General features: G+C 46.2%; 1 protein-coding gene across 2 annotated transcripts in view; it reads right to left on the reverse strand.

Moving 5' to 3' along the window:
• ARHGEF15 (Rho guanine nucleotide exchange factor 15) overlaps positions 1-27,352 on the reverse strand; it is a 365,779-nt gene that overhangs the window by 17,618 nt on the left and 320,809 nt on the right. For both annotated transcript variants that reach the window (XM_086946046.1, XM_086946047.1), the window contains 7 exons: positions 26,946-27,001; positions 22,553-22,806; positions 18,355-18,515; positions 14,069-14,221; positions 6,596-6,725; positions 3,284-3,358; positions 1,342-1,434 (listed from right to left, as the gene is read on the reverse strand). In XM_086946046.1, coding sequence (XP_086802172.1) covers positions 1,342-1,434; positions 3,284-3,358; positions 6,596-6,725; positions 14,069-14,221; positions 18,355-18,515; positions 22,553-22,806; positions 26,946-27,001 — 922 coding nt within the window. The remainder of the gene's footprint in view (positions 1-1,341; positions 1,435-3,283; positions 3,359-6,595; positions 6,726-14,068; positions 14,222-18,354; positions 18,516-22,552; positions 22,807-26,945; positions 27,002-27,352) is intronic.

The following is a 27,352-nucleotide window of genomic DNA, read 5'->3' on the forward strand; positions in this document are numbered from 1 at the left end:
AGTTTGAACTCTCGCAAATACGACACCAATTGCATGGCAAATACTTTGTTTGTAAAAGCGCCCATGCAATGCTTTCACGTAAATAGAGGGCACGCCCCTTTCTTTAGACGAGCCGTGTCTAAAGAAAGGTCTGCGGCCGCCATTAAAGTAAAAGCGCGGTATGGGGCGATTTTACAAAAAGATAATTTGTTTGTTTGCGTAAAAGCACCCCATGCTGCGGTTTCACTTTAATAGCGGCTGCAGACATTTACTTAGACGCGGCTCATCTCAAGAAAGGGGCGTGGTCTCGATTAACGTGAAAGCAAGGCATGGGGTGCTTCTAAACAAAACAAAAAACAGTCAATACAATGGGAAAAGAAACATGCGGCTGCGTTCGGCACCGCAAATAAAACAAAGATGTGGTCGCATCTGTGGCATGCCGTGCTATTAAAAAAAATATATAAATAAAGTGTTATGAGAGAGCATGTCTTGCCTGCAACAGCAGGCAGGTGACAACCATTGAAAGAAATAGTGTTTGGAGGCTGTAATTAAAGCCTACTGAGTAACAACACAAGTAACAGGGGGTCACCATGAGAGGCTTCAAAATGAGAAAAGTCAGTACTAAGGAGGGACTATTAAGCCTTTTGACCAATGACAAGCCAATGAAAAATTTGGGCGGAGCTTCAAGTACCTACCTCAATACAGCATGCCTCGCAGAGCAGCGCAAGCTCTGTCCAGGCTCGACCTAAAAAGCATTTTTCGTACTACAAATGTTGCCTTGAAATACTGTCTGAAGGGAAGTGGCAAACAAACGTTATCACTCGCTGCTCAGAGCATCAACAGTAATCGAATCACTCTAAAGAGGGCTTTAACCATTCATTGCCTGCATCGAAATCATGCATCCGTGCCAACTCTCCGCAATGAGGCAACAGGCAATTATCAACTGGTAATGCCCGGTAGCAGGTGGACAAAAATCGCTATAAAAACTTGTCCCCTTACTCTTCCAAACACAGGCAGACTTGTAGGTCAAGTGTTCCTGCATTGGATGTCACCGATTCATGCTCTTACTGAACGCAAGACTGCACGCAAATAACACTAGTTAATACAACCCTTCTAACATTTTGATCAGATGAGCAAATCCCAGACTTCAACACAGTGGCCAATCAAATGTGGCTACAAGAACCTTTTTGGCCTCATTACATGATTTGGTCTTTTACTGCCACATAGCTTGAGTGGCCCCAACTCCGGGTAATAGGTGTTCATGGGCAGGACAGGGCTGCACTGCCAGGGTCTACCCTGAAATCCTCGCTTTGCGCTAGATGCTTCTCGATGACATCTCATTGGCACGTTCGCCCCACCTACCTTCATTTTGTCGAACTCGATCTTCTTGGTGATGTGGATGAGCTCTTCCATCTGCTTCATTCGCCCCACCTCGCTGTTGCACTCCTCGATGATCTGCGGGGCAGAGGGAGAGAATCGTATGAACCATGGGATGCAGGTAGAGGATGCGTAGAAGGATGGTGTCCAATCAGGTGGGAGGGCCAGGACTCCTGCACTCACTTGGCTTTAACCAGCTCTTTTTAAGACTGGATATCTTCTCCCTACCCCTAAAACTCCTCGGTGTTCCAACCTGGGTCCCCAAAACTCCTTCCGGTGCGCCTCTAGTCAACTCTTGATACTGGAGTCCAACAACGATGCGTAATATCAGTGAAAGGTTCACGCAAGAACTGACTGGGATGCTATCATTGGTCAGCGGTGCAACGTAGAGTTCAGTGCCCTCTCTGTTGGCCAAAACTTTGGACAAATGTCCACTGGTCTTCTTTATAAATGGTGAATTCTTTAGCCTAAAGACCAGGAGTAACATGTCCAACTGGTCAACTTTAAGCCCAGGACGAAGGCGACACAGCTGTAAGCCACTACGTCAGCTCAGAGTCCAACGGGGTTCACTGAAATGGACAAAGCTTCTCCCTAGATTCCAAAAGGAACTGCACCTCCGTAGGCCAGTCCTTACTCCCAGAGTGCACCGGGACAATATCCTTGTTCTCACCTCTAGCTCAATATCTTTTGTGGGGTAACAGGACCTGCCACCCCTCTAGTTCTTGTATACACACAGGAGACTCCCAAGGGGACTAAGTTTGTCGTTCAATCTTCGGTTCTATTTCAGCAGCATGCTTGTACATAAGCAGAGTCACTTGACGCGCAAAGCACTCACTGTAGTTTTACTCGCCCTAATGAAATTCAATAGCACCAATAATCTACTTAAAATAAAGAATTCTGTGCCTACCCATTTAATTCCTCAAGAATTCAGTACAATTCCAAAGTGGGAGCACCCGGATGGGCACCGCTCATAAAGTGTCGCTGTTCTTAATAGATTCCTGATCTCTTTCTAAAAAACATTTTCTAAGCAAAATGTCTTCATTTGACCACAAACTGGCTTTAAAAGACCAGATGACTACAGCGCCTAGATCCTTCCACTCAACTGCAAAATCTTAAAATGTATTCTGACCTCAGCCACTGATCACAGGGCACTTTTCCTGAATCCTCAATTTAACGTCAGATCTTATGTTTTCCTTGCTTCAGGCACTGAGCCCAAATTAATTACTTTGATCTCTCTCTGATAAATCCAAAATGTATTCTACCATCAAGCACTCGCAATAAACTGTATCTACGGCTTCTCTCGGATATAAATCCCACCAGAGAATGTTCATTTCTAAGATCCTAGCACCAGAATTTCATTTCTCTTAGTCATCAATTCTTGGGAATTGTCCAAAGTAAGGCAAAGACCATAAGTGATAACTCTTGTACACATTCTGGTGTTTGTCCTAAAACCTGACACTCGTCTACTTTGGCTCCCTTTCTTCGTCCATCCTGAAGTTTATTCTACCCTCAAACACTCATAACCAGCTCAAGCGCCATCATTCATCTATTCTGGAGCTCATTCTACCTTGGACTTCTATCACTTAAAAATCCCTGGAATTTCATGTGGTTGTGTATGATGACTGTGTCCTAGAACAGAATTTGAGGGTATGAACGTGTAGGTTTGAAACCTATTTTTGTTTTCTGCAAACAATAAATAGATTTAAAAAGTAAATAAAAAATCTCCCAGTATATTTTACCCTCAGATAATGATTTACTGACCTCAACTTTCATCTCACTCAATTATAGTTCCATCAATTTGCTGGACACTTAGACCTCATGCTTAGTTCACAATTCTAATTTTCGAAATATGATGAAAGATTACACACCAATACCCTTTAATTTTCCCCAGGTTGCTGCCTCCTACCCTTCTTGGCCTTGTTCTCACCTTCGATACGGAATCCAGCGCCTTCAATGCATTCTGCTCCTGGACTGACCCTTCCTCCGTCCTCTTCAGTATGTTCTGTGTCCAGAAGAAAAACAGCTCAAATTAATGTACTTCAAACTGTAAAACGACTCCTATTCCATCCTTTCCCAACATGCTTTGGTGCTTTAACGAAGAAACATTCATCAACATATGATACAATCACCCTGGGTGTAGCGGTGGTGGGTGACGTTGCACACCCTAGTGACGTGTGCTCTTGAACAGATTGTTGCTAGGCAGCCGACAATGGGCGCGGTGCCCCGGTGTGCTACTGCCTTGGACCTTACTTGTCAGATATGCAAAGTGCTACACTGATGCTTTTTACACGTCATGAGGTCCCTCGGCAGCCATGGACATGTCTTCCCTCGGCACAGGTTTCAACACTTTCTACAACATTTACAAACAGATCTTTCAGATGAAACTTAGATGTGCTAAAAAGTGTGGGCCACAACCTTATAAAGATCACTTGCAGATCTGATGGGTGTTCATGGCGTTTGCAGGGGGTTTAGGCGTGGCACCCCCCTGGGAAGGCCTACTGGTGTTACTTAAGCGCATAACTACGAGTGCGTAAACCTACCTAGGAGTGAGTAGACTATTCAGTTGTATACCAGATTTGTGTACACCTGCATATTATCATTTAATTTTGTCCTCCTGCTGCGGCAGCTTGCGTGAGGGGGTTGGGCGGGGCTGCAGTGCAGGGGAGGAGGGGTAGAACACTCATAAGTGCACAATGATTCTTTAGCCGGCCCTCTCGGGCCGCCCAAAACAGTCATGCACACTTTCCCTGTTCTCCATGCAGGCAGCATTACAGCCTGCGAAGAGAACATGCGCATCCCTCCAGGCCCTGGCTGAGCTGCCACTGCCCCATCCAGGCAGCAGCCACAAACGTACACCTGTTTCATGCTTTGTGAGTCAGACGCAAATTACAAATCTGTGGTTACAGCTTTTTCCAGGTTAGGCAGGCTTCAACCTTTGCGAGCCAAGCCTTATATGAAAAACTGAAATGTCCATCATTCTCTGGCCATACAGCGTCCGCGTCTCCTGCCTCCTTGGACGTAACGGGACACAGTGAAAGATGCCTCCCGGGAGGGTTTATTTTAAACTCTCTGTTGGTAACTGTGCTCAGGGGGCTGGAAGCAAAGAGTTTGAGGCAAAGCATGCACAAGGTACCTTCAGGAGGGATTTGTGATAATAAATAGAGGCGGAGAGGCAGAAGGGAGGCTGGACAAGCACCACCTTTAGACAGAAGAGCTTCTATACACACCCCCAGTGTAGAAACTACAGACACGCATGGAAGGTGACTCAAAATAGATTCATGAAGAAATGGCGACAGAGAAGGGGGTAATTGATCCAAAAATAAGTAGAAACACAAATTTAGATGTAATTATTACGAAACAAATACCACCCTAGTGACGCAGCAGAAATGGCCCTCACAAGTGTGGAGAAGTGTGGCTCAATGATTAGAGCGGCAGACCCTGATGCAGAGGTCTAGCCCGGGACCAGGGTTCAATTCCCCGCCTCGGCGGGTCTTGGGCTAAAAATTCCACGGCCATGATAATTCTCGCCTCGGTGCCTACTCTAATCATGGAGTCCTACTCTGGGCATTAGCTTGCTTAATCTCCACAACGGCCCCCACAACGCTAAGGATGCCTGGCTTCACCTTGGGGGTGCCCAGGAGTGGACGCCTCACAGGGAAAGCCAGGATGGGTTCCACAGCGGTATTCGTACAAGCGCCTTGAGACCCTTGCGGGTGAGTAGTGCGCTATACAAGTATCAATTTACAATGAATACCAGTTCAAAAACAGATGTACACAGATTAGCAATTTCTTTTTTTTTTAAATGAAGAAGTACAGATAACATTGCACTACATACTTATTTTAGCCAACTCTCCCTCCTGCATTCATTTATTTCTTTAAAAAGTAGGACTTCAATATTCGGCTCATCTGTGCTAATATAGGCCTGCCCTACGATCAACTCCACACTGGTGCACTGCGGTCGTGACGGACCTTTTAAGGCTTACTGTCACTTTTATGTAATTAGTTTGTACATTTTAGGTGTTAACTTGATCAATAAATATTTTTTAAATATCACATTAAATACAAATACTTTGCATATGGGTAAACAGTGATGCAAAAAAGTTTTTTCTATCAACTTTTCTTCCAGAAAACCTTCTCTCGAACATTCGCCTACTAAAAGTGGGGTGTGTTTCCAACAAAAACATGCTCTTCTGTCAGATTCTTTCCTTGCACCTGGAATTTTGCAACCTTTGCAAAATTTCATGAAGGTTGCAAAGTTTCAAAAATCTTTGTGAAATCTGCAGAGCAGAATCTTTGCTTCTGCACTCACTACTAATTAACACTAGGATGAAACATGAATTTACACTGCTGATCAATAATCAGAAGTTGACACGTTTTGTTGCTTTCTTTCATCAGGCTTCCTCAACTTCTCTTGGGTTTTTCAGACCCTCCTTTCCTTGAACTTTTCCGGTTCCTTTTGACTGCAGCCCTTTATGCTTTTTTATTTGCAGAGAGGTTTAGGGCAAAATAAAAAAGTCAAATTAAAAGTATAATCAAAAGGTCTGGGCTAGATATAACGCGTTCCAGAAGAGTGAAGACATTTCAAGATATCCCAAATTATGTATAGTTCCCTGGTGTCTCAAGGGAGTGGAGTTAGGGGAAACGAAACCCAGTACTTTTTATTAAAACTTTGCAGAATTTCAACAAGAAATGTGGGCCACAACCTTACAAATATCATTTGAAGACCTGATAGGAGTTCACAGTATTGCACAGGGTTTAGGCGTGGCACCCCCTGACACTGCTTCATACCCATGACTGAGCGCTCAAGCGCTTTAGCAGACAGCTGGCAGGCTGTACTGTAGGCTGTGCTTGGTTGGAAGAGTGCTGAATTGCAGTGTCGTCCGTCGGAAGCCTTTTGGCGCTGCGCACGACTGTCCAGGGTGGTCCCCTTACCCGGACACTGGTCGACGTGCTGACCAGGGTGGTCCTTTTACCCAGACACTGGTCGACGTGGTGACCAGGGTGGTCCTTTTACCCGGACACTGGTCGACGTGCTGACCAGGGTGGTCCTTTTACCCGGACACTGGTCGACGTGCTGACCAGGGTGGTCCTCTTACCCGGACACTGGTCGACGTGCTGACCAGGGTGGTCCACTTACCCGAACACTGGTCGACGTGCTTGAGTGAACAGTGGGGCAAGTGGTTAAGGGATAGATGGGATGAGTAACATTAACTACAAGTGGATGGCCAAGCACGGCTACCTCGATCAGCATTTTTATCCGTGTGATCCTCTGGAAGGGAAGCAGCAGGAAGGACATGAATGGCAGGCGCTGACACTGCGGGAGCTCCTGCAGGCGGGTGATCACCGTCGCAAACTGCACGTTCCGCTCCCTGCAAAAGAACACAAACGTTACAAGCTGGACCAGCATAGTCTTACATTCAGAACTAAGGCCCCATATTCACTGATTGGAATGGGCTAAAATCAACCTCCCGGGAACGTATATCAAATCACTAATCCTGTGGTTGGTGCATTAACCCATGGAGCTATCATTAGCAATCGGAGTAAAAAAAGACATGGGCCCCCAGCCTGGTTCTTGACCCCAATCTCAGCAAAGACCATGGAAGGATGCCAGCACAGCCGGTGAAGCAGGGTAGGAACCTGGGACAGGCATGGTGGTATTTCACCCCAGGGCATGAACCTCTCCTCTGAAATGGCATTACCTTAGCAGCAGGGGGCAGTATATGAATTACAGAAACTGAGACTGTATATGGACCAAATATAAAAGTGGTGGCGGGAAAAGAAACATGATGTTTGACATAAGACTCACAAAAATGAAATGGGGTTTGGGGTCAGCCAGGGCAAAGCTGGAGAGTAAGTAAGGCAGACTAGTGGGGCTGATGACAGTGAGCTCCCTGCATAAACAAGCATTGGCAAAAACAATATGTCTGGAGTTGGTGGCCCGCATTTTGTCCTTGCCAATGCTTGCTCTGGCATTTTTTTTTTAAATCTCATTTTTGAGGAGCTGCGGGGGCCCATACAAACATAAAAAAGAAACACTGTTTCAAAGCAATTTTCTTTTGGTCTCAAAAAGGACAATTTGCCATAACAGTCCCTAGTACAGAAAGGAACTGCTTTGTGTGGAAGTTCTTTCTGTGAAAGGGAGAAACAACGTCAATCAGTGAAGATAGCCAATGGTAGAAGTGGGCAGACCCATTGCCCTATGATGTATGCCTTAATGGATGGAAGAAAATGGTACTGACAACAAGAGGGAAATGGATGAAGAGGGTTTGATGAAAGACCCTATAAGTATATCATATATTTACAATTTTTGTAAAATCAAAAGGTCTGGTCTAGAACCAGACCTAGAAACGTAGGGAAAAAACACAATCACTTGGAGGAAATATGTCAAAAATCTGGGAACTCCACTCTTTTCCTTTCCCACTCACACACAACAGGACAGGAGAAAACTAAGGAAACAGGACAGCAAGAGAGCGGATGGTTTGTAATGTCCCAGCATGATACTGTCCCCCACCTCCTCACCATACTCTGTTTCTTTTGTGATCTGGTTCCAGTTGGGTCTATGCACACAATACAGGTCTACGAGTTCACCGCAATTCTGGATGCTCCTGCTACAGTGATGTCCTCTGTAGAAGGCCCCAAACATCCAAAGATGTAGGTCCACAAATAACTTTACTCTTATCTAATGTGCAGTTTGCTCACCTGGGGCCACATTACAAGGGCAGCTGGGTTCAGTCAGTGGCTGACCCGCCTGCTAGGAGATGTCTGGGGTGTCCAAGGGACCCTCTTTCCCTCCCACCAGAGGGCTGACATCAGGGGGCACACCGACAGTGCCCCACCTTTTAGGTGGCGTACTGTTAGTGCGCTTCCTGGGGGCTTCTTTGCATCTATGCCCACGTCAATGATATGGCGCAAAAGCATTCCCTCATTTGCATGGCACACGCCCCATGCAAATGAGGGCACGCCCCCTTGAAGATGGCACTGGTACCTTATGTGCGCCAGTGCTTTTGGTTTTACAGAAGGGGCCGCACACCCGTCTGCGGCGCCTTCTTCAATACCAAAGTGCCTCGTGGTGCACAAAGCAGGCGCAAGTAGCAGTTGCACCCCTGGGTCACTTTATGTAATACGGCCCCTGGTATTCACTGTTTGCGCAGGTTTCAGACTTCAGAAAGACTGATAATGTGAGATGTACATACGTTTTCTCTCTTCAGTGGTTTGCACAACAGAAGTTCATGAGTTTGTCTGCCTGGTTTGCACCATGTTGAGCCGGTGACAAAGCAGGCATGTAATAGCTCCTGGGATGCACAAGTCGTGCAAGGTGCTGTAATCCCATTTTGTGCCCACAAGAGGATCAGTGCCCTGCTTGTAACCGGGGCCTATGCCAAATACTCAACATAAAAAGTATCCTTGATGTTACACTCACATTTACACACACTTTTGTGTAACAGGTGTGTTACCGCGCCAAGTCAACTTTATTGACCTGGAACTGGTAACCTCTAGGTTCTGAAGACTACCGCAGCACGTACCAAACCTCCTGAGCTATCACATTGGGCTTGGGGCCTGAAACCCGCAAGTGCCAAAGGCATCAATGATCCGGACGGAGACGCTACGACTCAACCCATTCCTAACACCCCTCTACTGTCCAACCACAGTCACCCGCAGTCACCGTCCTTGTTCACATGGGCTGCCAAACTGCAACATAATATGGTGGCGGATCACAGAATGCCTTGCGGGTGCCCCTGGTTCACCAGGTGGCCCTGCAGAGCTGCCTAGTGGAACAAGCATTTGCAAAGCCAGAAGAACTAATGTTGACCTCATGGCTTTGCCAATCGTTTTTGGCTGTGTTGTACCAGCATCAATCCGTAGGCGTGTGAGCGGGTAGTGACACATATACGATCATGCATACGGCGCATTCACAATGACACAGACACCAATATTTTTCTTTTATTCACCAATCCAAGATGGCAGAAGCCAGTTGGATAGGTAAATACAATATTATATTTTACTAGCGTGAAAGCTCTTTTGGCCATGTGCAGTGGCCCAGCAGCAAATAGCTACTGCACCTGCCCCAAAAAAAAAATAAGTTAAAATTTAAAAAAATGAAAGGACTGTAATGGTGATGAACAGGCAACGGGGAGTGAACCGCCGGGGGCTCTTGGGGGCTTGGGAACAAACCTTGATACCCTTGGGCTAAGTTGCGCGGTGTTAAGTCTCCTTTCATTCCTTTCATTCAAAAGCACTTTCTGTACTGCAGACTGGCTCAGCAGCAAATGCAGCTGCCGGGCTATTCAAAATGGAAATAAAAGTATTGTTTAAGGACGGCAAGGGGTAGTGGAGCATCGAAGAGCAGGTGAAGGGGAAGCAATGGGAAGTGTTTTTTGAGCGGAGGAGAAGCAACATGAGGGAGAGTGCAGGAAAACACGTGCAGTCTAATAGAGTGATTAATGAAAAAGAAAAAAGTAGTTCCCTATTTTGATCAGTGGGAGGATACAAGTCAGCCAATCAAATAAATGGTAGAGGGGCTCTGCTCCTGGGAACAGCCAAACACCAAAAGATGAATGCCAGCCATCGAATAACAAACAAGCAAATGAGAGGGACAATTAAGCCAGCCAATGGCTCGAGTGGGCAGGCCTAAGCCCATTGTACATTTTTGGTATAGTCCACAAGGTCGTTTCGCCTCCCAGACAGCTCAATGGTGTTTGGCAGGCGAGACCTTAAAAGACTTGATGGCGACCCCTACATTTCTCAAGACACTGGAGTGTTTGCATAACGTAAAACGTTTCACAAGCTCAAGATTTAAAGGTTTTGAGAATGTGGTTTACTTTTTAAATGATTGTTTTTCTTCTTATGCTTCTCTATTCTAGAAAGCCCGAGGAACTTGCAATCTGTACACAAATGCGCCTTTCACAGTATTCCTGAAAGGCGAAAAAAAATCAAGATTAAAAAATGACCTTATATGTGCAACTAACAGCTTGACAGGATCTTTTTTGTTCAGATTCAGCGTTTGTATCTTCACTGCCAAATTATAATTTGAGAAGTGCCTCAGTTTCCATGGAAACCCAATGATCACCATGGCAACTGCAGTGCTGCAAAAAAGCATCGTGTGCAATGACACGTAGGTGCAGTACCTGGGTAGGTGACCTCAAGATGCTTTCTGGGAATGCACCCAGAATACTAATTTAGCCTGAAAAGCCCGTCAGATGAACGGGGTAAGCTTCCTGCCCCAGTACCGGATCGGAGGTGGGAGACCGGATGTGAGACTCTGAGAACAGGAAGTGAAGCTCAAAGATACCAGAGGATTTCCTGACAGGACTCTGGAAGGCCTGAAGTGTGGCACAGTCCAAATCTGCAACACAGGTGTTTTTATGATACAAATTCTGATTTCATAGTTCCCTGAAGATTTTGGACAATTTGTAAATATTCCATGGAATTTGGAAATTCAACTCAATGCAGTAAACACGCGTGCGCTGTTATCTAACAAACATGGTAAGCGGGTGGAACCAAATACTCTGGAATTAGGACATAGAGAGGCTGATGAAAAACGCGCGCAACATGATTACGCGCCAGGTAGGCGGAGACCTCACGAAGGTTAGAGAAAGAGATGTGCGGAACCTATACATTATATATTTTGAAAAGCATTTGAGAAACTGAACTAAAAATAAGTAAAGTTACTGCAGTTCAATATAATGTTCTCATTATTTTACCACTGGCCACAGAAATATTAGTATGACTTTTCACTGTCCTTTCTGCAAATCTGACTTCCTTTTCCCGCAGATGTGAATATATTTCCTCAGATTTCCACTTATTTTTTTGCAGATTTTGACAGCCCTTGCCTAGTACTATGTAAATACCATCAGGCACCAACTCACTGCTCGCAACGATTGCTTATTTTCTGGAGTTAGCTCACCGGTTGAGAACAAAAATACTACCCTGATCGAAGAAGTGGAATCCATGTATGTAAATCGGGCTGGGGAGTTTTTGTTTTTGACCAAAAGAAAACTGAGCAAGGTTTCCTCGAGCAGATATGAAACACCCGGTTTCAAAAAACAGTTTTGTGCTCAAAAAATATTTTAAACAAAATGTATCTCTTGCTTTAGAATTGATTCACTCTTACCCCAAATAATTTTGTTTTGAATGAATTACTCTGTTAAAGGGATAGCCTTTATGCTAACCACTTTTTTTTGTACTCCATGCATTTTTAACGCAAACTAATGTTTTTGTCTTAAATTTTTTTTTTGTTGCTACGGGTCAACTTTTTTTGTTCATAAATCTATTCATAACAAGTCATATCACTCTGAACTAAAAAGCGACTGAGTTGAAGTGCTGTGTAATGATGGCCAGCTGCGCATTTACTTTGATTTACAATTTGTTTCGGGAAAAGGAGAGAACAACACGTGCCCAGCCTTGACCAAGGAGAAAGATCACTCAGCCTTGTCCATGTACATTATCGTAAATGTTAATTATTTATGAAGCAAGCGCTCACCTGTACGCGATGAGAGGACACCGCGCACCAATAGGTTAGACGTTAAATTATGACCTGTCAAAAGAAATGTCTTGAGTAGTTTTCTTAGATGCTTAATGATTGGTCTCTACTCTTAGGACCCCGGCCAGGGCGTTCCATTCCCTGGTGGCAAAAACTGAATGGAAGCGGCTGCAATTATGTTCCCTTTTATAGTGAGGACTGGTCATTTTAGCGCGAGATGGAACGACGCAATCTATTTTGTGTACAGATTGAAATTTGGATAGGATATTAATCAGTCCAAACTTAAGGAAACCCCAGTGGGGAAAAAAAATACTTTTTTTAATAGAAATCTCCATTCGATTGGCAGCGGGTGCATTCGGGCCACACATGTTGAAATATGGGTGCAGCTTTGAAGGCCGCGGAGCCCGCGTGCGGCTAAGTTCTGGATCAGCTGCATTGCTACTAACAGACCTTCCGGTGAGTCTACATGAAGTGCATTCCAGTAGTCTATTCTCGATAGAACTGAAGCCTGAAACCAGCCGCGGCCCGTGCAGGTAAGAGCGGTGAGGGGCGATTTTGACAACCGATGAAGAGGGAAATATAATTATTTATTTAATTTTCCCTCGTCATCGTCCGTCGAAAGCCCCTCTCACCCGGCCCCACTGCTCTTACCTGCACGGGCCGCGGCTGCCTGAAACACTGCCTTTGATATGGTAGGGCCAAGAAAAGGCAGGCTTTTCTAACTTTCTTTAAATATTGGAAACAGGAAGCGACAACTTTGATGACATAATCTTTAACAGATAAGACTATACCAAAGTGACTCCCAAATTCTTGACTCACTGTACTGGGATTGGAGGGAAACCAAGATCGGATGGCCACCAACCATTGGCCAAAACCTCCTTGGGGCCTCCTCCAGGAGAATGTCAGTTCTGTCTAGATTCAGCTTTCAAGGATTCTCTTCGTCTGATGGAGCAGGGCAGGAAGACAGTTTGTAGAATTGTCTTTCACCCGAGCCTTGGACACATTGAGGTGAATGGTGAGCTCAGCTGGGACCGTCCACCCATCAATGGAACTGAAGGCGACCAGCGAGACTGGCCACCCTTGTTCCAAAGCAGACCGCCAATGAGCACAACACTGCAGCAGAAGATCACCAGGGCAGACGCGGTTGTTTGAAAGCATTGGGGGTGGGCTGGGGTATGTGGGGGGGGGAGGGGGGGCCTGGTTCTGCCTTGTTCCAGAGCTGACTACCATGGGAACAGTCCAGTCCGAACTGTCAGGCCGGGTCCTCTCTGAACCGGAACACAAGCCAGCCAGGACTGGCTTCGCCTTAGTTATGGGCTCATCAGTGAGGTACAGCTTGGTTCCAGTGATACAGTGAGTACAGGGCTCACATCTGGGCCTACCCTTGCCACTTAGGGTGGTACATGAAACACACAGAAGGGGATGGGAGGAATGCTTGCAATCTGTCTAACCACTGGCAATCACTCGGGGTAGCATTCCAACAGATCGTTCTTTTGCTCACCATATCACCTCAGGTTGGAGCCAGCCATATGCAAATCAGTCTTAGCCCTGCTCCTCATGGGAACAGTCCAGCCCGAACTGCCAGGCCAGGGCCTGCCTGAACACAAGCCTCCTGGGACCAGTTTCACCCTAATTGGGGCTCGTCAGTTTTGTGTAGCTTAGATACAGTGGCACAGTGGGCACAGGACCCACGCATGCCCATACCCTAACCACTTAGGGCAGTAAATCAAGAACGATTTGCCTATGATGGGGTCCGAACTGAGGTGGCATGGTGGAAAAGAAAGATGGGTTCTGATGCTACCCCAAGCAAATGTTAGTGGTTTGACAAACCGCAATCTTCCTCCATCATTTGTGTGTTTGGTGCCCAGGTGCCAACATTAAGGCTGCACAGCCTTGTAACAGAACTGGCCTCCAATTGGCACAAAACTATCTTTCACTTGCCCCAAAGAAGGGTTCGGAATATGCCATGGGCTGGCCTTGCCAGGCCAATCTGAATTTCAGAGTTGCCTAGCAACAAAGATGAAGATACATAACCCAGTCATCCAGACAGAAGGCGTTCTACAAACGGCTGCACAAAGGCTTGAGCGAGGCCTGTAAATGTACCCGATAGGTACAGTTGTCATGGCAGAGGTTCATTCTGCACAGGAAATAGGGGGCCTCGAAAATCTGGCATACTAGAAGAGACTTTCATTATAGAATCCAGTTGTCGGAGGTGCTGCAACTCATTCTTACATGAGGGAGCTGTACGTCTTCTCCTGGTACACCTGGTTCCGCACGTAGTCGATGTACACCAGGAAGGCGTGCTGGGCGTGGTGGTAGATGATGTCACAGATGTCGGTGATGTACAGGCTCTCATCCACCCGCTCCTCCAGGTCCTTGAGAAACCTGCACACGGGGAACACAAGCACTAGCATTAGAAAGACAAACACTGGAATCATGCAATTCAACCTAAACATTGATGCAGAAAAAAACACAAGATTATCTTAGCTCTTCGTGCATTCAATAACAGAAACAAGTAGTGACCACCTCAACAGCGCTCATAGGCGGAGGCAGGTGGGCTAACTTTCAAATGTGTAACGTCAGGGGCGGCTCTAACCTCATGGAGGCCCTGGGCAGGGAGCGTAGGTAGGGGGCCCCAGAAGAGTGGGTCCGGGCGAGGCGGAGCCCCCCGGAGCTCAGGAAGGTACCAGCCGGCCAGCAGTAGGTAGGGAAAAAAAAGAAGCCGATCAGGAACCAGGAGGAACGCAGGCGCGGAGGCCAGTTAAGAGGGGGGGGGGGGGTCAGGGTGTTTGGAAGTGGAACAGAGCCGGAGGCCGCCAAATCCCTGCCAGGGGCCGCCACGCAAATATGTATCCATCCTCAGAGGATTATTATATTAAGGATATATATTGGCATGGTGGCCCCTGGGGTTTGGTGGCCCTGTGAAGGTGCACAGCTTGCACATGCCTAAGGCGTCCCCTGGTAACGTACAAAGGGATGGCCCATCCTCAAAGGTGAATTAGGTGTCGCGTATGACACCGAGTTAAGACGGGGCACCACATTTGAAGAAACAAACCTAGTTAAAAAAAACAGCTGGACCACCAATTTCATGGTTGAGAGTCTCAGGTACAAGCAGCTGGTCTAGGGCCACCTCTGAAGCTGCAGGCTGCACCCAGATCTCTGCACTGAGGTGTGCAGCAGGACAGCACACATGACCTCTGGAGTGGCCTCTGTCATAGCCGGGGGTAAGAAGGGTCACCGTATCCGATACACTCTGGTGCTTACCTTGCACGTGGCATCATCATACAGTGGGAACAAGAAAGAGCCTGGGATGGTTTATCGACTGTGAAAATAAAGACAATTCTGGACCCAACCACTAGATGGCGGAATAATGCACAGCATGTGAATCCAGAAAAGGATTCATGCTGCAAAACATGTGCATTTGTAGCGCACGTTCACCTGTAGGCATCTTGGCGCTTAATAACAGATGTTCATGGTTACCCAAGTCAATGGTACCAAAGGGTACCACCCTAGGCAGGAAAAGCTGCCCTTAGAGCCCTAGCGACAGCAGAACGACTTGTGCGTTTCCACCTACTACTACTGGACTGAGGGATGCGGGGTCCAAACCTTGCTTTTTCCTATGTCTAGATACCTGGTATATGGTGTCTTACCTTCACCTGCTGATGTGCTCTAGGACCATACTGTACAAGGTGTGTCCTGCATGCGCATAGAAACTGACCTTTCAGCCCGCTACGTAAGGGCGGCCCTAGGCTCATGGCGGCCCCGGGCAGGGAGCGTAGATAGGGGGCCCTGGAAGAGGGGGTCCGGGCGGGGCAGAGCGCAGAGGCCAGTGAAGAGGGGGGGGGGGGTCAGTGTGTTTGGAAGTGGAATAGAGCCGGAGGCCGCAAAATCCCTGCCAGGGGCCGTCACGCAAATATGTATCCATCCTCAGAGGATTATTATATTAAGGATATATATTGGCGCGGTGGCCCCTGGGGTTTGGTGGCCCTGTGCAGGTGCACAGCTTGCACATGCCTAGGGCCGTCCCTGCGCTGCGTCAGGCTAGAACAGGCCAATATTGCTCCATCAATGGTCCAAGCTTCTTGGAGGCTCCATACACACCGGGTGGGGAATCCAAACATTTTACCCAAGAATCTTTTGCATCTATATGATAAATCTAATATTCCTTCGTCTGATTGTTTCAGTGAATTTCAGTTAGAATTTACCTCAATTTTCAGAGCTGCCGTCACATTTTGGACAGGATTGTTACAACCAACAGTGCGTAGATCACACACTTCTCTTCAAAGCTGGATATTTTGAAAACCATTGAAGTGTTTACCCTTTTTGCTATGGGCTGCAAATGAAACCAAGTGTGAACCTCCAAACTAAAGTATATTCAACGTCCATTTATTGTGGCAGCCACTGACCGACAGGCCCCCTACAGGATTAAATGGAAAATACACTTACACACCCACATTATGGCAACCCGACTGATTTTATAGAAAAGTTTGGAAAAAAACTTCAGACCAACTTTTGTGGACAGTTTGGTGAAGGTCAGTCTGAAGGAAAAGTTACAGGCTCTGAAAAATAGTCCCTTACTATAGAAGTCAGTCATAGGCTGAACTAAAGGGGGTATTGTCACTCAGGACAACTCAGCAGCTGCCACTGGGAATGGCATCTGTGAGCAATATGCTGCTTTCCAAATAGAGACCTCGTGACTTCAGCCCCTCTAGTCTGTCAACTTTCTCTTTGTTGCCTCGATGAACCCTTTAACTTGTCACTTTAGTAACTGTCCAAGATTAGGGCAACTGCTTTGCATCAGAAAAGGGGGGCCTCTGTCTGGTGGCCACTGAAAAGTTTCCAAGATATACTTAACTGATCTCAGAGATCATTCACATAGTGTCAATATAGCCTTATTGTCCGCTGCCAAGAGCTATACCGGTTGCTAAAGGCCTTGAACCAGAGTTAAAGGCCTGAGTCACAGGGGAGGGCCTATAACCAGGGAGAGGGCCATTAACAACCACAAACAAAGAAGGCACTTGGATCATATGCAGACCAGCAGGCTGGTGGACTCTTCGTCAAGATGGAAGATAATGAAATGGTGCGCACTGGCTAATAGGGACGAAAATGCAGCATTCATTTAATCAAGCACTGGCAAAGCTAAAGGCTTTGGAATGTTCCAATGGCCTCATAGCCCTTCGACCTAGTCTATACCGGTTGTTAAAGGTCCTGAACCAGAGTTACAGGCCTGAACCTGAAGCGAGGGCCTATAACTAGGGAGAGGGCCATTAACAACCAGTATAGTCTGAGGCAGAAGGCCTGTATGACTATTAGAACATTCTACCCATTGAGGGTAGAATGTTCTAAAATATAAAGGGAGCAACATGAAGACAAACCTTGGAATGTTGGAGCTCCGGGCTTATACCCGCCATTATAATGCATTGACTTTAATGGAGATCTCAACATTCCAATGCTATAAATACTGTTACGTGCTTTAGCACATCTATGCATGCATTTCTCTTTGTTATGTTATGTTATGTTAATAACAATTTCTTGAGCGCACATACACCCTTGGGTTTCTTGGCGCTTTGTGGGTCAGGCCTACAGCCAGCTGTAGCTGTCTGGCAGTCGCATGTATTCATAACAGTTTCATAAACAAAGATACATAAACAGGTGGGTTTTAGGTCAGCACTCTTCATCCTCTGCTCCATTCACATTTTGTTTTTCTTCTCACCACTTCATACAGTATAGGGCGATGGGTCAGTCCTCTTCAGGTATTGGTTCACTTGTCTCGCACTGTGCAGGACTGAACCTTTCCTGATCACAGCTGCATGTGCGCCCAAAAAGGAGCACAATTCAGAGCCAGGTGAGCCAATCTCTCCTTTTATTTCTGGTCTTACTCTTCCTTTTCAATTTTAATCTTTTAATTTCCATTGCACTACTTGTAAAAAATGTATAACTTAAACATTGCATGCTTGTCAAGGCCTATGGTTTTGCCTGTGCTTGTTTAAATGAATGCTGCATTTTCGTCCCTTTGCCAGTGCTCACCATTTCATTATCTCCCATCTTTATGAAAAGACCACCGGCCTGCTGGTCTGTATACGATGCAAGCGCCATCTTTGTGCGGGTTTACAGGCGATTTTCAGCGTCCCCGCTGCCAGCATGGATGCTTGGAACGCTTTTCATTGATAAAGTGATACATTCTATTATTGAGGCACTCACTATATTGTGCAAGCACACAGGGCATTAGGTGAGGCCGAATTAATATACTTGGGCGATTGCACGGTGTAGGAGGCATAAGTATAGGATTATTAGTGGCCTACATGCAGCACTTAAGAACTATGTAAACTATTGCATGTACGTATGTTTACCAGACCCGCCTTGGGGCAGAGCGGCTAACCATCATGATCAGAAGCAGTAAACTGGGGGTGCCAGGAGTTGGCGGGCCGATGTTTCATGCACACGTCAACATATATTCAAAACATAGCCCATGAACATACTACATCCGGTCAATGCTGTGCCCGCCGCCCTGGGCTGACCTTTCGCTGACCTCCTTGACCTTGAGGATGTTGGAGAAGAGGATCTTCTTCTCCCGGATGATGATGGTATCGTCCAGGTCCCTGCAGTCCATGAAGTGTTCGGTGAGGACCGACAGCGACCGCAGGTAGGAGGCTTCGGAGGTCAGGACCTCAAACATGCTCTGCAACGAGGAGGGGACAAAAGAGGTGGTATGAGGGATCCAGACATGTTAGCGGGTGATATTCAGCAGCTGGAGCACGGCTCTCATGATCATTCGTCTTTCAGCGAGTAACAGAAGGTGGATACCCAAGCGGCAGGTGTCCACCCAATAAGTCTAAAACCCCTTCAGAAGATTTCAAGTCTCACTTAACACTTTTCTCCCACTGGTTACCCTTTCTAGTTCCAACTCTACTACCCCAATGTGAACGTTTTTGGGGAATGAACATCATTCCTCGTTACATTTGAGACTCCTCATAAATTTAACAAACTTCTCAGAGGTGACGCTTCGTCCGTTTTAGGGTGCAGTACAACCTTTGGCTTGAAAGACAAATAACCCCCTGGTAATCCAGTCCATGGAAATGAAGTTGACTAACACTCATTAAGGAACGTCTACTAGCCCGGCATGTGATCTTGGTACCTGCCTAAAGTTATTGAATGGAATATTTAGTAATATAGGGAGGGGTGTGGAATTTTATAAAATGTCTACCTGCCACGGGACAAGAAGCTTCAGAAATCTACTTGTCCCGTCAAAGAATCAACTTGTCACTTCGAATGCCATACAATGAGGTAGCAAATTACAGCAGAGTTCTCATTGTATGAGAGTATGCTGATATTATATGAAATTATGCTAATATTATATCATGGTTTGAATTCCCACAAACCTCAGACTTTCCCACGTTTCAAATCTACGCACAGGGGATCTAAGTAGGTGGTAAGGGCTGAATTGGCGTATGAACCTGTGCACACCCAACAAATTGCATGTTGATGGGTATTCACCTACTCCGCTACAAGCTTTTTCTACACTAGTAAAGGTTGGAAGTTTACTCCTGACAAAGGTAGGAGCTAGAACTTTCTGCAGGGTGGAGAAAAAAAAAAGGGGGGGGGGGGTGTTAAAAAAAAAGTGAAATGTCAACCAGAAGCAGATTTTCACATGAGTAATTATAATATAGCATGTTTATTTGTAAAGAAAATGTTCACCCTAGGGTCTCTTGGCAATGAAACAGCAGGTTTATTGCTACCAGTCTCAATGGTACTCACCTTATTGACCTTGGCAGGATGAAAAGCTAAGTAGACGTCTCAGGATTCAAACCTGTGACCATGCATATTTTTTCATATACACATGGAGTTCACAAGGTTGTGGGGACTGCAATATACATACGCATGGGCAAGGTTTTGATGATAAAAACGTCAAATATATGGGTCGAAAACCCAAGGTTTTTAGAGCTTTAAAACAATTATTGAAGGACCATGGGTTAGTAGATGTGTGGAGGTCTTTGTATGATGTTGATCCAGGTTTTACTTTCTATTCATATCCTCATCATAAAGCAGTGAGACTGGATTATGTATTTATTCCCAGGTCCTACATAGTTGGAGCAAAAATGCAAGTATGGCCTGCGATAACGGCAGATCATGGCCCATTATTGTTAGATATATAGAGCTTAAGGCAGGCAAAGGTTAGGAGGACATTCACGTTCAATAGGAAATTGTTAATGGATAAAGGTTTTATTGATCATATGCTTAATTGGGGTAAACCATTTTCTAATCCTATAGTATGAAACACTCTTAAAGTGGGAATTCGTGGAGAGGCATTTAGTTTTGGATTGGCCAAACAGAAACAAGGACAAATTCTGATACGACTTTTGGGGGATTCAAGGAAGGCAGAACAAGAGTTGATAGAGGTGCCTGTGCAGGGTTTAGAAGGTAGGGATGTTCATACTAAGATAGCATGCTGTACAGCTAAAATAAATGCGATATGGTGTAGGGAAATTGCCTACCAATATGACATTTATAAACAGGACAGATATGAATATGGCGAAGCTACAGGTCGATGCCTGGCACAGAGGCTTAGAGTAAAGGAGTCTGTACAAAAAAGACGTGACTTGCAGGATGCAGCTGGGAATACGGTTGAAACAGTAGCGGGAATCGTGGGGGTGTTTCATGGAATTCACAAGGATTGCTAGCAGTATGATTTCCAGGCATACTTCAATAAACGTTTGTGAATTCATGAAAACCCTAACTTATTTTCATGTTGTTCATTATAGTTTTACACCGATTCTCCCCCTTTTAAAAAAAATAATAGTGAAATGCTTCAAGCACATTTTCCTAAAGATTGCCTCAGAATAATGGCATCTGAAGTTCAGTTCAGCAAAAAAAAACTTTCTTTAAAGTTGAAATTCTTCATGTGCATATTTAATTTTAAAAGAAAAAATCGCCTATCTTTTTCCTTTTAGGGTTCTGCATATAATCTGGGAACATTCTGTGAGCACTACAAGTAGCCACAAATTTATATTTTTTGCAAACTTGTGTGTGTTTTGTGCAGACCCTTTGCCAGTAATGCAAACTGAGCCCACGGCATTGCCATACAGCACTGACCCTACTCTGCTGTGCATTAATGAATCATACATACAAGTTTGAACCATTTACACATATAAATACAAATCTTGCTTTAGAGGCAGACAACCCCTTCACAGATCAGAACAATAAACTGGCAGCCAAAAGGGTTGGGCTTCAGGGAGCTTGGCCTACTTGTCCATTGGACAAAGTGAACATGAAAACTTGTCCTGTAACCCACAAAAATATGTCCTGGACGCAGAGCGATAAGAATTCCACACCCCTGGATAGGGCTTTTAGTCAGGACCGAAAGATACACCATCTGCAAATTACAGATCCAAGACTAGCGTTGCGCTTCAGTAAATCTACCAAAAAGTTTACTCCTGGACTCCCATTTGCACAATATTTCTCCCATTTTGCATGTCAACACCACTCTCAAAAATTCTGCCTTTCACACTACAATTGTCCATGGTCTCCATCTTTCCCTCACAAACATTGGCCTCAGAGGTTTCAATCCTCATACTTGCAGCCAGTGCCACCCAGGCTTCACCTCCATCTGGGACATGGAGTTCTCTCTTGGACACAAATGCAAGCTTATCAGGACCAACACAAGGAGAGTTGGACCAACAGGAATAGGGTTTCCAGGTTGGGGCACATTCGGCAATGGTTGTCCCACATATCATGAGTGTAGAAAACATGGACCCCATGCTGGGGGCTGCCATCTCTTCAAACTCAAAGGTACTTCTTCATTGTAGATTGGTTTCCAGGTCATAGGCATGGATGAGTTTGAGCACCGACATCAGTTTCGCTTCTTTCTAGTTTTTGATGAGATTTTTAAATAGATCTCAGGAATGCCATTTTACTGATTTTTGAGATACGCGAGTGGTGGGTTTGTTTGATATTTTCTCTCTTTCTCTCTAGTTTTATTATCACCCGAGGCTCTACTATGGGACATTACACAACAGATGACATTACATTGTGACTCTCAGATCATATGTTCTGGCTCGACCCGATGGATCTTTGATGGACGCAGGGCCAAAACATTGCAGTGGGCCCAAATCTAAGGCCTCTGCCTTCTCCTTGGTCTAAAATGATGTGCCCACATCTTCCAGGCCATAAAAACTCAAAATGGCTACCATCTACACCATGCACTGACTTTAACGAGTCTCAGCCGGACCATCAAAACGCTCCTTGGTCGGGCACTGTGCTACCTCACTATTGCACGCATGCTATACCAGCTGACCAGACACCGAAGCAGAGACTGCCATTTCCAGCTGGTCACCACCACTCTAGGTTCATTTACTTTCAGAGACAAGCTCCTGCAACCTGGAATACTTTATTGTTCTCTTCCCCTTAAACTTGATGTTTACCTTTTCTGGGCTTTGGTCCACACGGTTATCCTCAGATTCCCCAAGCATGTAGGTGGTCTGGCCTAGGCCAGCTAGCACAATTAATTCGTTAATTTGCTCTTTAAAATCTATTATAAAAGAACATGAATCGTAACTTGGTGCTCTTGCCCTTGTTCCGCTTACCACTTAAGCCAGGTTTGCACCCTAGAACTAGCTGTCCATGCATACAATCCATCTTTGTTTGGCGCATGTCTCCAGATATTGTGCACCGGTGTCATTAAATGCGGACTGTACACATGGGCAGAGCAGTCGCAGTTACCTCTTGCATTTTGCGATCATCTAAGCTCATCTGATCCAAGATCCCACTTTCCCGGACGGCGGGCAGCTCCTGCCACAGGGTGTTCTGTGGGGTGATGGACCTCCGGCTCCTGGGCGAGTTCCCGCCATAGTCCGAGGAGGTGGGTGACCTCTCGTAGTTGACATCGAAACTGGTGATGCTGCTGTTTCGGGGCACCGTCTGCCGCTTGATCTCCTTCCGAATGACCGCCTGCCGATACGTTTGGTACAAGGGTTCTGAAAGAAAGAAGAAAAAACAGCTCAGTAATTTGCAAGACACAAAGGAGCCTACAGATGCATGCCTTGCCATTACTGCTGTTGAGAGAGGACAGCTCTGCAGAAGCATCTCACCTCCAAACTTCTGCCCATTGGCCTGAGCACGGTAACAACAGACTTCAAACCAGACCGACAGCACGAACATCAGTTGCTTAAAAATAACAACTCCAGATGTGTAGAGCAGCATAGCTCTGCCAGATTAGAATATTGACACAGATAATCATGCATAAAAAGTGAATTATAAATTGGAACATCCAGAGATATAGGAGGTTGTGGCACAACCGACAATCTCTGATGCTAGGAGTGTTTTTTACCCAAGGCAAAAGGATAAAATGCTGGTCAGGAATTCTATTTTTCCTCACTTAAAGGCCATATTTTAAGCCTCTTGTAGCAATCTGCAGCTTTCTTAAGGACATGTGTGATGACCATAAAACAGCTGCCTACAAATAGGAATGGAAATGAAGCCAGCCCCAACACCCTCAGACCACAAATTCAAAGTTAGTGCTGGCTTCAATGGGTCAGCCAAGCTCTGTCTGGGCCGTAATTTCTATTTCTTCTTCTGAGCATGTGATATCTTCCAAAGCAAGAGTTCTGGAACAGTCGTCTGCTCGGAAAACCCACTCACAACAGTACACGCCCACAGTGGCATCTGAATGAGATCTCTTATTGGGCTTTAAGCCCCTTCCATACGCCAGATCTCTCAAGAGGCCAAAGATTTTGGGACACTCTCTTTGAGGTAGAGCTGTCCCTGGATAGTAGACGTTCATTGCATCACACCCACCACAAGGGTGCTACACTGACACACTGTAAGACTGAACCCCATCTGTTGTCGTGTTATATGAATTTGTGGGTGTTTTTGTTTATTGTTTCTTCTATGGTATGGTAGTTGAAGTGTGACTGATAGTTGTGATTGGATGCTTTGGATGTTTGGTATCAACTTTCTGAATGAATGATATATACTGTTTTTTCTTCAGTTCAGGTGGGGCTGCTGTAGATAGTGTTGTACAGAATTGATTGTATTGTATATAATAAGCTATCATTGGTTGCGTTCATCTCATAATGTCATTCAATAAGAAGGATCAAGTTGTGGATAACCTCTACTTTTTATACGACTGTTAAACAATTTATCGTGTCTCTGTACTTTTTTTTTTCTTTTAATATTTGTATTATAATGTGAATTTAGCATTCTTTTAAAGATATTTGTGTTATATCTAAATAAAGACATTTTGATTGATAGTGTATATAATGATGTCTTTTTTTGATGTTTCTTTATGCGATGAATTTTGTGATTATACAATGAATAAATAAGAATATGTTTTTCTTAAGAACTCTTGTGTTGGGACAATGTTGATATAGATATTGTATGATGGATATGTTTAAGGCTCAGTGCACGTGCCACCGTATTATATGCGGCAAGGCACCGAAGCCATTACAGAACCTTATTACTCCCTACGAGCCTGCCCGAGCCTTGAGATCTTCGGGCTCGGAGCTACTAAAAATTCCCAAAGTAAAAAAGGCACGTATGGGGGTGGGGTGGGGGGGGGGGGGACGGGCAGGAGGTCCTTCCGGTTTCTAGCAGCGAGAAGCTGGAATAGGCTCCCGCTAGAACTCCCCCTTGAATCATCAGAGTCCAGATTCAGGGGGAAACTCAAAACTCATCTGTTTATCCAGTAGACTAGCTCCGTTTCTTTGTTGTGACTCTGTTACTCCCACTTACTATAGTGCGTAACCAGGCGCTTTATAAACCTCCCTATTATTATTATTATTATATATTACCTGCATATTAAGTGGATACCGAGGAGAGGTTAGTTTTTGCTCTAGTGAACCCCATAGGTAACCAGTAAAGGAATCTGTGGTACAGCAGAGATCAACAGACTTTGAAGGCAGGTGTGGACCAGATTATTTGACTACCAGAGCTCAACCCCCGCAAAAGTCCACGAGACAGCTAGTCGGTATAAGTACGGCACCTGCGTCCATAACAAAGATGTTGGACAGGCCCCATGAAGGGCCGCTCTCCCCCGGCCCAACCAGGCCCGAGTCCGGGCCCGCAAGTACCACACACCACCATTGCACGTCCTCTGTCCCCTCAGAGACCCCTGCCCTCGAGCATGTCAACCTCGTGGGTCCGATCCACTGCCGGCCCTCGCGCCCATCCTGGGGCGCCATCTTGGACACTCCACCACGAGGCCGCCTGGCCCCCGATCGACCTCAACCCTGGGCCTGGCCAGGCCTCAGACATCCCGGCACCACCATCCACCCAGGAGGTGAGCGGGCTACTTGGCAAGTCAATGGGAGAAAGAGGTGTCGATGGCTCTCCCCCGCCAAGTGCCGCTCGCCCATCGCCTCCCCGGGCGCCGGCTCCACCCCCCTGCTGGGTGTCTGGACTCACTCATCCCGGACCTCCCGACCTCCAAGTGCGAGGGTCCAGACATCAAAGCACACCAGCCCTATAACTGGGGCAGCTCCAGAGCAGGAAGGCAGTTGTATCTTGGAGTCGAGAGACGTAAAGAGGAACTCATCCTTGACGGACTACTGGCGCTGCCGTAGCTCTGTCTTGTGCACCATCGTCCTGCCTGTTGGCGCTGCCACAGCCTTCGCAACCTTCATATCCTTCATCGTCGTCGGGACCTGCTGGCGTGGCCGCGGACCGTTGTAACCGTCATCTTCACCGGGACCTGCAGGCTCCGCCGCGGACCGTCGTTTTCCTTCGTCCATCTCGGGACCTGCCTGGCTCCGCCGCGGCCCGATCATCTAGAACGCCGAGCTCGAGGATTGAGAGCTATTTTCCACTCATTGGTAACAAAGACTGTCCCGCTACCCCTTTCCTAAGCCAGAGACTAGAACCGAGGGGACCCCTGAGTCCAGACCTCCTTGTATCCTATCATCGTAACCTAAGAATTGCATATAAAGTCTCGTTAACCTTCAATCTTGTGTGGTGTCCGTCTGTGGGGGGGAAGTTACTTGTCTGTACAGTCGTTGGAGACGGCTCTCCCCGGAGACCTCTCCCCGTAGTCTCGGCCGACCCTCCCGGTCCGTCTAACATTGGTGGCCAGCGGCGCGATCCGAATCACCGCATAACGTACAGAGAGTAGCTCACCCCACGACGAAATCACAATGACAACCAAAGAAAGCGGATCAACCGAGAAGTTCCAAATGGAGAAACTGGAGGAGTACAGCCATCGTGAACTAAAACAATTCTGCATCGAACTGGGTATCGCTACCACCGGACTAAGCACCAAAGACGATTTTAAGCATGCCCTAGAATCTTGGGCAGAGACCGGGGCTGCCGGAACCCCCGATCAAAGCACCGCAGAAAAAACCACCACGGCCCCTGAAGGGCAAAGAACGGGTCTCTCGCAAGACGAGATCCAGGAAAGAGAAAGAACCCGACTACACGAGCTAGAAATGGCCCGACTCAAGATGGACGTTGAACTCAAGTTGGCCGAACAAAAAATCAACTTAGAGCACCTGCGTCTCCGAGAAGAAAGAGAGGAGAAACAGAGACAAAGGGAGCTCGAGGAAAAGAAACTGGCGTACGAACACGAACGGAACCTAGCCGAGATCAACCTGCGCAAGCAGAATAAAGAAGCAGGGGTGCCCGAGCGACCCCACACCTCAGGGACCACAGACAAAAAGGTACACATCCCCAAGGATGTTGTCCGAGAATATTTCCGAGAGGACGACATCCAGCAATGGTTTAAGGCCTATGAAATCGCTATGACTGCACACCGGATCGATAGAAGCGATTGGGGAGCCGGTCTATGGGGGAGATTCCTCAATGAGGGCCGCGATACCCTGCTACAGCTCCCGGACCACCAGATGACCTCCTATGACCATATGAAAGCGGCACTCCTCACCCGCTATGGCCTCACACCCGAGATGTACCGTCAGAGGTTCCGAGACTGCACCCGCATCCCGGGTACAACTTGGGTGGACTATGTAACGTACTTTAGCCGAGCTTTCGAGGGCTGGATCAGAGGAAGCAACGTCACGACCTACGAACAACTGTTCAATCTGATGGTATGGGAGCATCTGTCGACCTCTTGATTGCTACTACTGCAAGCCACACTGTTGTAACCTATTCAGGCCTTCAAACCTACCATCCTGCAGGCGGGACTCCCAGTCGATGGATTTCGGAGAGGTTATAGCAGGAAAGCTGAAAAGCATTGAAAGAGACAAAAGTTAATTATTATTGTAGCTTGACATATCTAACAAAAATAATGCATACTGCAGAATCAAGTTGGGTGAGACAGTAAGTGCTGCTTTAAAAAATAAATCCCACTGCGGGCACTACTTATTAAAGAAATCTAGCTATAAATCCTATGTAGGTCGTGTTTCATTTTGGGCTACTCCACCCTTATGCAAATATAATTTCTACAAATTTTAGAGCAGTACGGACTGAGTGACTTATAAACGGCTACTCCGGTGTTTGAAAGAACTGTATTGTATCAAAATGAAAGCACTATTCAGTTTTTAAGAAATAACCTACATCCAACACCACTGTTAA

Source organism: Lissotriton vulgaris, chromosome 12 (assembly GCF_964263255.1).
Source record: "Lissotriton vulgaris chromosome 12, aLisVul1.2, whole genome shotgun sequence".
NCBI classification, from domain to species: Eukaryota; Metazoa; Chordata; class Amphibia; order Caudata; family Salamandridae; genus Lissotriton; species Lissotriton vulgaris.